General features: G+C 35.3%; 1 protein-coding gene across 1 annotated transcript in view; it reads left to right on the plus strand.

The window, feature by feature from the left end:
• Positions 1-17,832, plus strand: part of Slc35f5 (solute carrier family 35, member F5) — a 29,715-nt gene that overhangs the window by 541 nt on the left and 11,342 nt on the right. The window contains exons 2-10 of the mRNA XM_013030799.1: positions 539-575; positions 730-769; positions 883-1,024; positions 4,251-4,394; positions 6,262-6,324; positions 8,852-8,933; positions 9,938-10,128; positions 13,167-13,248; positions 14,446-14,533. Of these exons, the coding sequence (XP_012886253.1) occupies positions 539-575; positions 730-769; positions 883-1,024; positions 4,251-4,394; positions 6,262-6,324; positions 8,852-8,933; positions 9,938-10,128; positions 13,167-13,248; positions 14,446-14,533 (869 nt within the window). The remainder of the gene's footprint in view (positions 1-538; positions 576-729; positions 770-882; positions 1,025-4,250; positions 4,395-6,261; positions 6,325-8,851; positions 8,934-9,937; positions 10,129-13,166; positions 13,249-14,445; positions 14,534-17,832) is intronic.

The following is a 17,832-nucleotide window of genomic DNA, read 5'->3' on the forward strand; positions in this document are numbered from 1 at the left end:
GTCAGAGCCGCCTCTCCCGGGCCGGGAGACGCCCCCCCCTGGGGTTCGCCTGGCTCCCCGGGGAGCTGTCACCAGCTCAACTTTCTTTTTTTTTTTCCCCCTCCCAAAAGGAGGAAGATGGCTTTTAACAGCTGTTTTCGAAACCGTCTTTAAGAGAGTTTCTGTTTCCATCTAAGATAACAGGATGCCATGACAGGGGTAGGGGGCCGGATCCTTCTCCTTTAGCACGTGAAGCTTGCGGAAAGGGGTGCCCTCCAGAATCACCTCTCAAATGACTAACTCTCCTCCTCTCCCCCTTTCCCCCCACCCCGGCCCTCCTGAGATCGAGGACGCTCTCAGATGCAAGCTCAAGTCTAGACACTGTCTGTCCCCAGAGTGCGTTTCCCAGGAGGAGGGAGAAGCCAACGGAGTTTTGTGTTTCCCCAGCAATACGCCATATGTGGAGTGTTGCCTTTTCTCCCAGTACTTATACCTCTTGAGTATAATCTGAAACGGATAATGGATCACACGAAAATCTAGACGAAAGGGTTGATGTTATATATCGAGCACAGTTTTACATTGCTTTCAGTTTGAAGGTAAAAAGTAAAAAAATAAAAATAAGCATGCAATTAATCTGGTAAAAAGTAAAAAAAAATAAGGATGCAATTAATCTGGAGCTGTTGATGTTTTCATAAGCTTCATTTTGTGTATGAGTGTGTGTGTATATGTGTGTTTTTTTTTTCCGGTCAGGCATTGTTTTGGAAGATCTCAAAGAGGCCCTTAAAACAAGGTAAATTCCAGTGTGCTTCTTTAATATTTCACATTAACAAATATCAGATGACTTACACTCCTTTGCTAAAAAAATCTCTAATAAAAATTTCTATTTTCTTGGAAAAACAACAGACTACAAATGGTGTGTGTGTTTATCATGAACCGAATGAATTCCCAGAACAGTGGATTCACACAGCGCCGGAGAATGGCTCTTGGCATTGTTATTCTCCTGCTTGTAGATGTGATCTGGGTGGCCTCTTCAGAACTTACTTCTGTAAGTACTTTCTCCCTAAGAGTTAATGTTACATTATAGTAATAGTATTGGTGTTAGCCAATACTATCTCTTACTCACCATTACTCATAACTCACCATAACTATCTCTTACTTACTAAAAACTAAATACTGTTAAAATATATAGTAGCCTTTGATACTGGTTTCCTTTCAAGTTAAAACTTGATTCCTACAGTGTTCTTATATCTTATAAGGAGGATTACTTTGAAGGAGAATATTCCTGATTTCTTCTACTTTTTTTAAAATTTAGTTTCTTTCTTGATAAATGTTATTTTTTTCCACAAACAGCCATTTAGAAACAAGATAGTCTTTCAGCATTTAGTAGAAAGTAAGAATATTTTAAGGCTGGGAGTGTGGCCCAGTGAGGAGAGCACTTGGCTAGCATGCAGAAAGCTACAATAAAATAGAATGCTTTTGGAGAAATGAATAAAAATGATGTTTTCCTGCATAGGTCACTGTTATACACATGTGTGAATATATCTACATTTGTGTTTGCTGACTCAAACATAAAATACAGAGTATACAATGATTGGCTTCAGTTTTGTGTTTACTGATGACACATTGATAGTAAGGTGGCAATGTGAGTTCATGAGATAGTTTTTCCTTCTATTTGTATACTTAATGCTAATCCTGCTTGGTGTAAATGGTCCTTATGAAAAGGCAACTCTTCGGAATTAGCTTCATTTCAACCCCATGTTATAGAAGGAGACTAGTGTTTATAAAAGAGATCTAAATGTCAAAAGAGGCAGTTTAGTAGCACTGACCTCCTCACATCATAGCCAAGAGCTGACACTGACATCATAGCATGAAAGAACAGTTTTTGGCCTTTCTGGGATTAGGCTTTGGAATACAACAATATTTGTTTTTTACTTTAAAACTTTTCTATAGTTGTTTAGATTAACATTCTATAATTTTATTCAATATAAATTACTTAACATTCACAGTACTAAATCTAGCTTTTAAGAGTTATAATTTTAAGTAAATTGCTTTACTTAACAGGTAATATAATTATTGACAAAAGAGCCTCTAATGAAACTGGTACTTAACATTGTGGTCCAAAGGTTAAAAGAAAAACCCAACCAACTGGTTTATGGCAATCATTTCCTAATGTATACACCTGTCAAAACACTTTATTATAAATATATAGTTTTTATTTTAGCTACAATTTTCTGTTGTACCTTGGTAAAACTGGAAAAAATAACCAATTTAAAAATATCAAGTATTTTAGTAAGAGGATAATTTTATAACTATGTTTCTATTATCTAAGATAATATGTAATATGTTTGATTTTTCAGCCAGATAAATTCTCTAAACTTTTGAGATGAATTTGTGTATTTGAAAAAGAAAAAAAACACCTTTTAATGTAGATATTCTCTACTGGATACAAGATAGTAATTTATTAAAATAGCATAATCTTTATTTTCCTATCACTTTATCAGTAACCAATTTTTCTAGTCTTATCCTGGCTCACAACTTCTTCCTAGGATATTTTAAAGCAAGTTCTACATAATTTCTTTAGTTTTTTAAACCCAAATCAGTACCCATTAACATATCTAAAAAATAAACTCTTCATTCCTTAAAAATCACTTGATATCCACTTCATATTCAGATTTTCCCATTTATGTCAAGGACAACCTCTCCTCCTCTTGTTACTTAAATCACTGTTATTTCTTAAGTTTATCTCCCTGCCTTCTTTTTCATGCTGTTGGTTTGTTGGAGAAACTAGGTCATTTTCTCTTTAAGACATATCACAGAACCTTGATTTTGCTGATTGCTTTTTTGGATGTCATTGAAGTCATTGTCTTACTTCCTATAAAAGGGTGGTTAGATGTTAAGTGTAGAATTAGTTGAGTGTTTAAGCAGTACTGGGTACTTTCTGTGCCATCAGAGTATGAGCCTGTAATGCCTAAAATTGTGTTTTGGGTGATGCAAATTTAAGTACTATAAAATTCCTTGTCATGATGAAACTCCTCTCGCAGAACTCATGTATACAAATTTAAAAAAAAACTTGAAATATTCTTCATCAAATTTTAGATAAAAGTTGAATACTCATATGATTATAGGTGATTTTTCAAACCTCCATACTGGGGTGTGAACTGAGGGTTTTATGCTTGTCAGGCAAGTGTTTTGCCACTTCAGTCCTAAGTCTATCCTTTAAGGAGAACTTTTCCACAACTATGATTTACTACTTCTGAAACAGTTTATCTACTAACAATTGGCTGTATTTTAATTTTCTTCCATTGTTACTTTTAGAGTAGGATTGCCTAGCAACTTCCAATTTTAGCCATTGAGAGTATTTTTAACATTATTTTATATTTTATATGTTTAATATGTGTTTTTAATACTGTTTGTTCTAAAGCCTGAATTGTCCTATCTTTGAGTAGTGAGAGTCCCTTCAGGTTGCTTGTGGGATCTTTTTAGTGTGATCCTAGCCTTAAATGTCTCTTTGCTTTCTCACACAAGATGCTTCAGGCTTATCTTGTAATGTTTGCCTTATTCCTGGATTTGGCCTTTGCCTCCTGGAGCCATGATTTCTTTTAGTGTAAAATAGTGCAGACTACCATTTGGGTCCTTTAGTTACCATCTTTCCTAAGCTTTCTCAATACATAGAATTATTATTTTCTAGGAGACAAAAAGAAGGCCCACACTAATGTTTCCATTTTAAATGGAATCTGTAGGTTTTTATATAACATACAAATAACATTAAACTTAATGGAATTTTCTTTACATGCTATTCAACGTCATTGCTTTTTTTTGTACTGTTTTCTCTGTTTTAGATGATTGTTCTTTGTCTCTGCATACCCAGCTCAAGAGTAGCCTTTCAGGAAACTTCCCTGCCCTCTGGTTGGTCTTTTCTGCAATTCAGAGTGCTTCCATGGCACTTTGAACCCTTATCGTGGTACTATGTGGCTTTTCTTCATCTGTATATCTCCTCTATTACTTTGTTTTTCAGGGCAGAAAAGCCTGTCTTAATTTACGGTAGTCCCTAGCACATAGCAGTTTTCCAGTGAACCAAACTTTTTATAAATGTTGTTGCTATTTGTATGGCATTATTATCATCTATTTGTGAGGCAAATAGGGTATTCAGAAATGAATCAAGAAGATTATTATAATTTCTTTTGACTTTTTCCATCTAAATGAACTTATTTTATGATGAGTAATGACGTTTAAAGTCATCTCATAGCTATCTATAACCTTTTCATCCACAGTATGTCTTTACACAGTACAATAAACCATTCTTCAGTACCTTTGCAAAAACCTCAATGTTTGTTCTGTACCTGTTGGGCTTTATTATTTGGAAGCCATGGAGGCAACAATGTACAAGAGGATTTCGAGGAAAACATGCTGCTTTTGTAAGTTTCTAACTTTCTTTGTTGGGGAAGGGCATACTCACAATTAAGATATAGTAATTTTTTAAGAACATTCAGATTTTAAGCTGTCCTTTAAGAGAGTGATGGTAGAATCAAAACTACAATATTCTAATCAGCTTATCAGAATAGCTTGTGACAAATCAAAAGCATGTATTTTCTTTCCTTTATTCTACCCCTTTGAACTGTTAACAGTTGTTAAAGTAGCCCAAATCAATTGCATGGAGATGAGGATGAAAATAAGTAAAAACAATGCCAACAGTCTCTGGACATTTAAAGATTGGATAGATACCTTTCTAAGTAAATTCAAAATAGTACATTATCATTTCCTCTTTCATCTAACACTCAAAAGATTATTTCTACTTTTTTCTATAAACAGGTATATTTATAGTAATCTACAGTTACTATGTTTCTGAGAGCATAATGCTGGGTAAGAGTAATGCTGGTTTTAAAGGTTTTGATTCTTGTAAATTCCCATCTAGAGTGGTTGCAATAGTTCCTAACTCAGCAGAAGATGAGGTTGAACTCTTACCAAAATCCCAACTTGTCATCAGTTCATTATGTCAAACTCTTGTGTTTGAATCATGTTCTTCATTTTCCAGTACTGTGACTTTTTGTGCCAGTTATTTAACCTTTTTGGACTTTTTTTAAATAAGTTTTTTATTGTAAAAATACTGTACAGAGGGACTGCAGTTACATGAGCAAGGCAATGAGTACATTTCCTATCAAGCATTGTTGCCTCCTCCTTTGTTTTTCCCCTACCATCCCTTCCCTCCCACCTCCACAACTACACTCCCTCACCACCCCATACCTAAATTGTAAAGTCTGTTTTTCAACATAGTGTCTTGTACATCTCATTGATTCAATGGGTCAACCTGTATCCCTATTTAAACATTTTGTTTTTTCCCTTCCCCAAATTATACCAACATCAAATACAGTGAAAACGGGTTATACTGTGGGGGAAGGAACATACAAAGGAACAAAAAAAATATCACATAGTACATCATAAATACATTAGAAATGCCGGGTGCCGGTGGCTCACGCCTGTAATCTTAGCTACTCAGGAGGCTGAGATCTGAGGATCGTGGTTCAAAGCCAGCCTGGGCAGGAAACTCTGTGAGACTCTTCTCTCCAATGAACCACTAGAAAACCGGAAGTGGCACTGTAGCTCAAGTGGTAGAGTACTCGCCTTGAGCTGAAGAGCACAGGGACAGTGCCCAGGCCAAGAGTTCAAGCCCCAAAACCGACCAAAAAAAAAAAAAGTTAAAAATACATTAGAAATAATAGCAAGAAAGAAAAAACCACTTGTGTCTCTATCTTGGGACTCATTTCACTTAACATCATCTTATCTGGTCATATGTACATAGCTTTTGACCTTTTCTGCTTGCCTCTTTGGACTTTCATCAGAGAGAATGAGTGAAAGCTATGGGTATGAAGTGAAATCATACTTAATGTGGCATTTGGTTCTCAAAGTATAGTCCAGTCCCTGAGATCCTTTCAGGGGTTCTTAAGGTTAAAACCATTGTCATGACAATACTGAGTTACAAATTTAATCTCCCACTTATCTGAGATATCAGTGTAGTACTATGTGAAAGGAATAAGGCTTAGTTTTAAATGATTCATTTGGATTTTAATCCTGCCTCTGCTACTTTGATGAAATCTTTTAGCCTCAACTTCTTCATCAATAAAACCAAGATATGACACCTACTTTTCATTTTGAATACTTGTTTGGCATTAGGTGCTGTGCTCTTAGAAGTTTATCTTGAATTTTTGGATCAGTTATTTGAGCTGTGTCTAAATACTATGTAACAACTTGAATTTTATGGCTGTTTTTTTTTTTTTTTGTATTTAGTTTGCAGATGCTGAAGGTTACTTTGCTGCTTGCACAACAGATACAACTATGAATAGTTCTTTGGTAAGTCACTTCTTGTTCAGCTATAGCTGGAAGATAGCTTTGATGGCACCATGACTCTTTTAGGGAGCCTACATGAGAACTATAATTTGGTACTTCCCTGGGGAGCTCTGGAGCCTAGCGGCAAGAAATAAAGCTACTTCTGAGGAATCCAGTTAAGGAGTAATAATAATGAAACGGCAATATTTCCATTTTTAAATAACTTTTTAGCTTCATACTCATTCTTTTTATTTTTTGAAAAATATTTTCACTTGATTCTAAAAATATATAAGCAGATTGTACATTCCTTATTCAGTGTATTTATAGTGCCTAGTATGTGTTCAGTACTTGTTTTAGGCTCAGGAAATAGCAGCTTATGTTCTAGTATATTCGAATACAAGTGTTTGGTGAGGGAGAAGAGAAAATAGTCAAGCAAATTAAATGATTAACATACTTATTTCAAGTGGGTATTAGTAGTTAAGAGTATAGAAGTCCATTTTTAGGCCCAGTCACTAAGTTATCTATTTAAAATGGATTTTTAAAATTGGTTCTAGGGCTTGAACTCAGGGTCTGGGTGCTGTCCCTGAGATTTTGCTCAAGTCTAGTGCTCTACCACTTTGAGCCATAGTGCTGTTCAACTTTCTGGAGGGTAATTGGAGATAAGATTCTCATGGACTTTCCTGCCTGGACTAGCTTTGAACCGTGATCCTTCTATCTCAGCCTTTTGAGTAGCTAGGATTACAGGCCTGAGGCACTGGAGCCTGGCTTTTAAAATGCATCTTTGACAAAACTTCTTTCATTTCCAAATGTGCTGTTCTGAAAAAAAGGCAATTCTATAGTACTTTTAAAGTTTTCTAATTGGAAAAAGGACATTCGTTTCTACAAGAGGTATCAAGCAAAATAAGCATCTATATATGCATAAGACTAAAACTAAAGTTTTCTAATTGATATTAAAATTTATGGAAGTGGAGCTATGGCTCAAGTGGTAAAGCACTACTTGAGCAAATGAAATTCAAGGACAGTGCTCAGGACCTGAGTTCAAGCCCCAAGACTGGCACAAAAACAAAAACATGGTTTCTACTTTTGCCTGATGCTGGTGGCTCATGCCTGTAACCCTAGCCACTTAGGAGGCTGAGATCTGAAAATAGAGGTTCAGAACCACCCCAAGCAGGAGAGTCTGTAAGACTCTTGTCTCCAGTTAACCACCAGTAAACCAGAAGTGGCGCTCTAGCTTAAAAGTGGTAGAGCATTAGCCTTTAGCCAAAAAGCTCAGGGACAGTGCCCATACCCTGAGTTCAAGCCTCATGACTGACAACAAAAAAAAAAAAAATGAGAAAAAAAATATACATACACCATTGTGTGAGCCTCTATTTTGGTAACTTTATCGAAAGTACAGTGTTTTATCTCTAGAACTACCACTGAGTTCTTGGCATATTAGATGGTTCTATGAAGAATTTATAAAGCTTGGAAAAAATGCCATATATCTTCTCTATTTGTTTTTCCAGACATAATTTTGCTATGTAGTCCAGGTTACAAGATCTTCTTTCCTCAGCCCCCTGAGTGCTAGAATTATAGGCATATGGCACCAAGCCTGGCCTTGACAAGATAACTTAATATTAATTGGGTCTCAGTGCAGAAGACAGAATTGAGATGGCAACCTACTTTTCTGACTATTCTAATAATTCTTGATTTTATCTGTAAGATAACTATGTTTAATTATTCTAGGCCAAATGCTGTAATGAAAATTTCATATAACAAAAAGACCACAGCAGTTTCCAGATCTCATTGTCTTTTCATTGCTGCTTATTTTTCATTGCCACTGTTCTATACTAGGAATTAAAAGACAAAGGAATTTTTAGTGATTCCTTTAATTTTTAAGAAACAACCTATTTCAGGAATTGTGTTTTAATATTGACCATCTGGAGAACATTTGTAAAACCAATTGAGTCATTTGGAATCACCAAAAATTATGAGGCTATTGTCTGCCTTCCCCTTTGACTGCCTGGTCATTGAGGAAAATACTTCATTTGATTCACCCTTAATCACTGTACCTAGAACTCTGCCTGGATTGTATTTCATGAATGTGGTATTTTGTTTTGTTACTTTTTTTGTTTTGGAAAACAGGTTTTGCTGTTTTTCCCAATCTGGACCCAAACTACCTTGTGCAAACTATCCATTTAGCACAGATCCCCTAATAGTTGGAAATACACATGTGAGCCTAGCATAACTAACACTCAATAAGTAGTTTTTAAATGCAGGAATAAAGAGGGATGGAAGACAGTCTGTCTGACATTAAAATATTAGCTGTTATTATTTGCCAGAGCTATTACATTTCCAACCTTTAAAATGATTTGAAAACTATTATTGTACCTGTGTGGATTAGTGAGGTTATTTTCTTAAGTCTTTTACTGCATTTGGGGATTATTAGCCTGTATAAACATGCTGCTGAATAGCTATGTTTTGAATCATATGTGTATATAGCAGGCATTTAAGTTCTAATCCATATATTGGCTTTTATTTATGTTATATTTCTGTTTTGTTTGCATTCCAGAGTGAACCTCTCTATGTTCCTGTGAAATTTCATGATATTCCAAGTGAAAAACCAGAGAGCACAAGCATAAATACTGAAAAAAGTGAGTATAATTTATAATTTCATTGCAATGAGAAGTGGAGATTTTTACTTTGTTTATCATCTCCATCCACCCTTCTTAGTGACTGTGTGGCTTAACCAGCATCAAGTTGACTTAGCTTTCACTCTCCTGGAGGGCTGGCTGGATTGTAAATCTGATACAATTTTTATATTAACTCAACCATACAGTTTCATTATATGTGTTTGCACACACACATACATATATACATAACTATATATGTGTTTATATATATATATTAAACATGTCCTCAAAGACTCTAATAACTTAATTATATGAATTGTGCTGATCCTGTGAATTTTCCAAGTAATACCAGCTTCATTGTAAAGCATAATATTTATCAATAATTTCCTCTTCAAGGCACGAGCCTAGAGAAATATTCTGCACGCTTGTCTGGGAATATGATTCTTACTAATTGGGTATCCCTGAGGAGAAATTCATCATTTTACTATAAATGTTAAAAACCAATCTTAACTAAAATCCTGAACCAGGCAGTTAAATATGTACATAATAGCAGAATTTTTTTTTAATGTTAGTCTCATTTTAAACTATTTAGGACATTTTATAGATAACACAAATTACCTGTGAACTCTTGAGTCAACAAAGCTACCCTACAATAACAGTTTAACTTTGATTTTCTTCTACTTTCTTGCTTTGATCTTAAATGAATTAACATTAGTTTATTAGTGAATTAAAACTTGGGAGTTGAGTTGGATGGAGGAGTAAAAATTCACAGTTAGAGCTGGGAAGGTGGCTCAATGTTAGAGTGCTTGCCTTGCATGCATGAGGCCCTGGGTTCGATTCCTCAGTACCACATAAGCAGAAAAAGCCGGAAGTGGTGCTGTGGCTCAAGTGGTAGAGCGCTAGCTTTGAGCTGAAGAGCTGAGGGACAGCGTTCAGACCCAGAGTTCAGGCCCCACAACTGACAAAAAAATAAATAAATAAATAATCCACATTTAATAATTCTTGCATTATGTTTTCCTTCTAAGCTCCCAAAAAGTCTCGTGTGAGGTTCAGTAATATCATGGAGATTCGACAGCTTCCATCAAGTCATGCATTAGAAGCAAAGTTATCTCGAATGTCATACCCTACTGTGAAGGAACAAGAATCCATATTGAAAACTGTGGGGAAATTGACTGCAACTCAAGTGGCAAAAATTAGCTTTTTTTTTTGCTTTGTGGTAAGTTTATTATATATTGGGAATTAATTTTATATATATTAACAATATAATAGTATGTAATACAATTAGGTTGTTTGATTATGACTTTGAGCAGCTGTCTTGCATTTTGGGGAAGTTAAAGTATCAAAGTTAGATGAGGCTTATCATACTTGGAAAAAGTAGAAGTTAGTAAATCCTGTAACACCTAAGTTGTTCACACACACACACACACACACATGCACACACAATTGAGAAAGTTTTTCTGAGATTATCATTTGCCTCCAGGTTACTTATTTTAGTATACGATATATATATAAGGACTAGTAAGAGTCTACTGTTAGTATTGATTTTTTCATATATTTTTTGGAGTTTTCCTATAAGATGTTATTTTAGCAAGTATTCATTGATTATTTCTATAGTTTTTGGTAAAGAAAAACTGGGGTTACAGGCATGAGCCATCCCTCTTGGCTTTCAGTGATCTCAATTTTAGTACTGTATTTTTATTTAACAAGCATTATGTTAGTCATTATTTAGTATATTATCAATGTAAAAGTATTGATGAGATAGATTACATTTTTATAGTAAAGACTTCTAAGGTCACATATCACTTCAAGCAAGCTATATTTTAGTTACTCAGTAGTCAGATATAGTCATATGTATGTGTTGTTTAATGAATTAGATGATGTATATCAAAAGAAGTTAGTGTTTATTTGCCACTCTTTGAGTATCTTTTGTCTTTTTAGGGTTAGGATGGTTTATTATTAATTTTTTTATAAAATACGATTTTGTCAATACTGACTTTTTCAAAAATACCTCTTGTATATCTAAAGGGAATGGAATCAGTATACTAGTTCCTCAGCTATAAGCAGATTGTAGCTTTTTTGTCATGTATTTTTGAGACTATCACACCAAATTCGATCTCATTTTCTTATCTAAATAGGCAAATGAAATGATATAGGATGTCAGAGTTCTCTAGCTTGGAATCAATTTGCTAAAATTTTTACTTTGGCTTTACCCCTGATATCAAATGAAGACTGTTCTATTCTTAACCATCTGCTGCCTTTTAATGATGTATCAAAGCACACCTACACCAATGTAGGTGTTTGTTTTGTTTTGGGGAAGAAAATACTGATAATCCGACCAATTTAACTAAGTTCTGAGATAGATCAAGAGAGTCTCTTAATAGAAACAAGTCTTTCTTCAGAGGAATAACTTCTTCAGGCAAACTGAATAAGTATCAGAGATAAGTTTATAGTTCAATTAGCAGTTATTTTAGTTGATCCAGCAATGGACTTCTTAGAATATAATTTAGTGATCATGTATTTATATGATCAGATAGCATTAATTAGAATATTTATAGTAACATTGTTTGAAATAGTTTTTTAAAAAGTGTTTACAGAAATGTATGACTTATCAGTAAAAGTAAATGAACTTTGGGAACATACATCCATACCACACTTTATCAAAGGGAGCTAGTTCTCATTCTCCCAATTCAAAATAGACACACAATTGAGAATATGGGAATATTCTAGTGTGGATCAGCAGAAGAAAAAAAGTCCTTATAGTTAGAAAACTACCTTTCACCATATCCAAAGTTATGAGATCTGTTTAGGTTGTATGGCCAGATGGGGTGCCAGAAAAATAGTCACAATTAGTCAATACATTCAGCTTTCAAAGTAAGTACCTAAATTTCCAAAGTGAATATATGACTATTTTTACTGGGGTATTTGGTTATTTTGAGGCAGAGTTTCCCATCCAGACTGCTAGGCTGGCTTCAATTTTCAATCTCTCTGATTTTGTCTCCTGAGTTCTAGGATTGTAGGTGTTCACCACCAGCTGACATCTACATAGTTTTTTATGTGGCACTGTAGTTGTTTAGCTTATTCCATCAATCTCCATGAACATCATCTAGTTGAGTTCTTATTGTGTTATTTATCTGTATATATTTTAATGTTAAAGAATTTAACTGAATTTAAATTTGACTTAGATAAGATTAATAGATTCCTAGCAGTGATTATACAAAACAATTTAAAAGTTGATTTAATATTCAATTCTACTCTCACTTTAAAACACTAATTTTAACCTTCCTCCCTCTTATCTTTCTGTCTTTCCCTCTCCTTTCCTCCCTCCCTCTCTCCCTTCTTTTCTTCTTTCTTTACTGTTGTTGATGATGCTGGAGATCAAATCTAAGCTCTTTTGCTTCTACCCTTGGGCTATACTCCCAGCCCTTAGTAGTATTGTTTCTTTATTTTCTTTTTTTTTGGGGGGGGTTGGTCCGGTCATGGGGCCTGAACTCTGGGCCTGGGCACTGTCCCTTAGCTCTTCAGCTCAAAGCTAGCACTCTACCACTTGAGCCACAGCGCTACTTCCGGCTTTTTTTTCTTTTTGGTTATGTGGTGCTGAGGAATCGAACCCAGGGCCTCATGCATGCAAGGCAAGTGCTCTACGACTGAGCCACATTCCCAGCCCATGTTTCTTTATTTTCTTGAGGCAGGGACTCATTTCCAAGCCCAGAATGGCTTAGAACTCACTATGTAGCTCAGGGAAACTTGTGACCTTCTGGCTGAAGCATCTGGAGTACTGAGATCACAGGTGTGCACCACCACGTCCAGCCTTGTTTGTTTTTTTCTTTTTGGCCAGTCCTGGGGCTTGACGTCTAGGCCTGGGCACTGTCCTTGAGGTTTTGTGTTTAAGGCTAATGCTTTACTACTTGAGCCACAGCTCCATTTCCAGCTTTTTGAGGTTAATTGGAGATAAGAGTCTCAAGGATTTTTTCTGTCTGAGATGGCTTCAAATAACATTCCTTAGATTTCACCCTCCTGAGTACAGATGGTACCCAGTTAACATGCTTGTTTCTTAAGGTAAATTGGATAGCAAGATTTTAGGTCTACTTATAAACATTTTCCTCTATGGGGAAGGTGATATTTTAATATAAAGCAACTTTTAAGGTCTCTTGTGATAGTGCTATTTAAGAGAAGGAAGATAAAAGAGGGAACTGTAAATTGCAATAACAGATAATGAACATGTCTTTCATTAGGCTTCCTTTTGTTTTTCTTCAGTGGTTTTTGGCAAATCTGTCATATCAAGAAGCACTTTCAGACACACAAGTTGCCATAGTTAATATTTTGTCTTCAACTTCTGGTAAGAAATTTGACTTCAAAAGAAATCTGAGTTGTAAATTGATGTATTTCTTGTATATGTGTGCACACATGTGCACGTGTATACGTGTATGTATATATACGTGTGCATACATGTATCCACTATTTTGTCATGTCATCACGGCAATTAATGTAATTTGTATATTATATCTGCTTCTTAATGTAATTTCCAGCCTTAACTTTGTGCTATTTATGTGCAAGTGTTTTGTAGTGGTTTCCTTTTTATATTGTAGTTGTTTTACTCTGTACATCTTTTTATTGTTTTGAGATAAAGTCTCTCTATATACCAGGCTGGTCTTGAATTTATGAGCTTCCTGCTTCCACTTCTCTAGTGCTGAGATTACAGGCATGTGTTACTACGGCTATCTTGTAAATATTTTATTTTTTATTTTTTTTGTGGATTAGATTAGCCCTGATGGTAAAACTCGGGGCTTCACTTACATCCACATTCTTTTGCTTTTTTGTTGTTGTTGTTGTTTATTTTTCAGGTTCTCATGCTTTTTCTGGAGCTTTTCTCAAACATGGTCTTTTCACCTCTACCTCCTGAATAATTGGGATTACGGGTGTTTGAACTACCATGCTTGGTTTGTTTTTGAGATAGTCTTCACTATTTACATGGGTTGGCTTCAGACCATGATTCTCCCTCCCCCCTCTTTATCTTTCCATTAATAGAAATTGAACACAATTTATACTTGCTATGCAAGCATTCTGTTTTGACATGTGTCCTTAACTGCACATTATTCTCTTCAAAGATCTTTTCCTAGACCTTTTGGCTAAATTTAATTGCTTATTTCAGAACTATAATTTGCCCTGTGATAGGTGTTTCTTATTTTTAAAATTGAATCACCATCCAAATCTGGAAGATTAAAGGAAGTGTTTTTGAAACTAGCATACAGGCTTGATTATGATGAGGTCATGGTATTACTTTGAATGCTTAGTTTATTAGTTTAAAAATAAATAGGACTACATTTGTTCTCTATTTTTGAAATAAATGTTGTTTAGTTTAGAGGCTCTTTAAGTATGCTCTTTGAACATTTTAGCCTATATAACTATAGTCTTAGTTGTTTGAAAGTAACTAAAATATTAATTAAAAGTTAAGTATATAATTGGTATTCACAGTAGAGTTGGGAGTTAAGTTGTGTGGGCAGTATTTAAGCTTTATTTCCTTTTTTCTTCATAGGTCTTTTTACATTAATCCTTGCTGCAGTTTTTCCAAGTAATAGTGGAGATAGGTTTACTCTCTCTAAACTCTTAGCTGTGATTTTAAGGTAAGCGTAAACTAAATACTCTGTTTACATATGATACTGAAAATAATTTTGGTCCTGATGCAGGATAGTTTATTTTGTAATGTAATAAGCTCCTTGAAAATAAAGGGGAGAGGAGAAAGGGAAGGAAGGAAAAGAAGGAAGGAAGAAAGGAAGGAAAGAAAGGGAAAAGTAAGGGAAAAGAAGAGAGAAGAGGCTACTAAACTTTTCAGGGCAGGGGAACTGGAAAGAAGGACCCAGTGTAGCACTGTTCCCATTCCTGTGATTGTAGGCTTCCGAAGTGCGCACTGATAATCACATTTAACTTAACGTGCCTGCTTAATCACCTACTTAATCCCAAAGATCTGCTTCCTTTTCCAACACAAGTTTCCCTTTTTGTTTAGGTTTGGAATTGTCCTTGTCCTTGTGGAAGTCTTTTTTTTAAATTTTATTTTACTGTAAAGATGCTGTACAGAGAGGTTACAGTTACATCAGTGGAAGTCTTATGTTCAGTCTTTTCTAATTGATAGGGTTTTGCCTGTAGATGGTATTCATAAACATTGGTTTGACAAAATCGTTATTTTTTGAGAGGAAAAAAAATCTGAAATTAATAAAGGTAGTAAACTTATTTAATGGTGAGTAAGCTAAGAAAAACAGAAATTTATTTTATTTAACCTGTCAGCTGGGACTGAATGAGAGCCCTGTTCTTTGCCCTTACGCAATTCTAAGCAGGCAATATCATCTGCTTAGTGGTCTTGTTTCAAAGTTTGGTATGATATATATAAAGTGATTATCATAGAGATTTGTACTTGGCCATCAGAGATCTTTTTTTCTCTTCTATATTTAAGGGAAGGTTGACCCAAGTAACTTTAGTAGTTTTAGTCCTCTGGTGGACCAATTAACCTATTCTTTAGACTTTTTATAACCACCAAAATTTATTCTTTTCCACATTTGGCTAATGTCTTAACCGTGCACAAAAACAGGGGCTGGGAAGGTGGCTCAGTGGTAGAGCGATTGCCTTGCATTCATGAGGCCCTGGGTTCGATTCCTCAGCACCACATAAGCAAAATGAAAAATGCCGGAAGTGGCGCTGTGGCTCAAGTGGTAGAGCGCTAGCCTTGAGCTGAAGAGCTAAGGGACAGCGCCCAGGCCCAGAGTTCAGGCCTCACGACCGGACCCAAAAAATAAATAAATAAATAAATAAAATGTGTTTGTTTTAGAGGAACAAGCAAGGCTTAGTTCAACTTTATTCAAAATATATGTTAATTTTCTTTAGCACTGTTTAATAAAGATTTGATAAAAGAATGAATATAAAATGTTGAACTTGGGCTGGGAAGGTGGCTCACTGGTAGAGTGCTTGCCTTGCATGCATGAGGCCCTGGGTTCAATTCCTCAGCACCACATAAGCTTTTTAGAAAAAGCCAGAAGTGTGGTATGGCTCAAGTGGTAGAGTGCTAGCCTTGAGCTGAAGAGCTGAGGGACAGTGCTCAGGCCCAGAGTTCAGGCCCCATGACAGACAAAAAAATGTTGATCTTACAGCATTTTATTCCTCATTAAAGAAGTTCTAGAACAGGCACTGGGAAAACTAAGGTGGACCTTCTGCAACTTTCTGTAAATAAAATTTTATTGGAAGACAGCCATTTGTTTCCATATTCCTTATGGCCATAGTAACAGAGTTGAATTGCTACAGAGACCATTCCTGTTCTGTTGTGTAGAATAAATGATGAATTAATATTTTTGGTATATGTTCTTAATAATACTATTTAAGGGCTGAGAAGGTGGCTCAGTGGTAGAGTGCTTGCCTTGCATGCATGAGGCCCTGGATTTGAGTCCTCAGCACCACATAAGCAGAAAAAGCCGAAGTGCATTATGGCTCAAGTGGTAGAATACTACTAGCCTTGAACTGAAGAGCTGAGGGACAGTGCCCAGGCCCAAAGTTCAGGTCCCATGACCAACCAAAAACAAAAAAAAGAATATTAATTATTGTTTAATACATGTTTTGAACTGGCTTTAAACAATGAGATTGAATTTCTGAGGTTGTCAAAGTATGTGACATAGTAGCGGGGTGAAGGAAATCTGATGAGCTAAATCTCATTTGATCACCTATAAGTCAATTCCAATCCCCCCTTCTATTTGTAGTTTGAGAGCATGGGCAAGTTTTTTTTTTAACTCTGCCTATTTTGTATGTGAAGTTGAGGATAATAATTAATAGCACTATCATACCCTTGTAATTTCAAAAGAGAATATGTGTGTGTGTGTGTGTGTGTGTGTGTACACACACACACACACACACATATATGTTTCTCTACTCCTCTCCTACTGCCATCCTGGTCTTTTGATTAGTAGGTGAAAGAATTAGACTAAAATTTTAAAAATATTTAAAATGAGCAGTATTTCATTTGATTGACAAAATATATACATAATTTATAAGATGCATAAAATGCATAAAAATGAATTCTTTGAAAACAAGATCCACATCCATCTTCTTTACTGCTGTAGTAGTACTTGACTTATACTAGATGCTCAATAAGTAACAGTTGAATGAACAAATGGTCTTTGACTTCTTGATATTCTTAATCCAGCCTTATTTTTAATTTACTAAAATCATGGGATTAGTGGATCTCCATAAATATTTCAGGATACTTCTAATGTTGATTTAGGTTTTTTTTTATCAATAAACAGTAACAGTGTCATTTCCAGGTTTATGTGGGGATAATTTATTTATACTTCCAAAATAAATATTGACAAAGGAATGACAATTGAAAATAGCTTTGCCATAATTGAAAGACGGTATAGCACTTAGAAGGGTTGGACTGTGCAGCTAGGTTGCTTATGTTCCAGTCCCAGCTGGTTGAGTTATTTCACCTTATTGCACATTAGTTTTCTCTTATAAAGTAGAAATACCAATAGTAATACCTTCCTTATAGGGGAATGCTGTGCTTGAACTCAGGACCTAGGCAATGTCCCTGAGCTTCTTTTGCTCAAGGCTAGCACTCTATCATTTGAGCCACAGTGTCACTTCTGGCTTTTTCTGTTTATGTGGTACTGAGGAATCAAACCCAGGGCTTCATGCATGCTAGGTTAAACACTCTACCACTTTAGCCACATTCCCAGCCCGGGGCTGCTCATCTTATGAGAACTAAATGCACTAGCTAGGACAAATTTATTACTATAGTATGTTTATAATTTCATTAGCTGTTGTTAATAGAATCATAAATTGATTTTCAGTTTTACCCAAAGTTGAGATTACTTCTTGGTCACTTGTAATTTTTATGATTAGTCTTTTAGGAGTTTAGTGTTTTGCTCATCAGTAATGACTTATT

This window comes from Dipodomys ordii, unplaced genomic scaffold (assembly GCF_000151885.1).
Source record: "Dipodomys ordii isolate 6190 unplaced genomic scaffold, Dord_2.0 Scaffold133, whole genome shotgun sequence".
NCBI classification, from domain to species: domain Eukaryota; kingdom Metazoa; phylum Chordata; class Mammalia; order Rodentia; family Heteromyidae; genus Dipodomys; species Dipodomys ordii.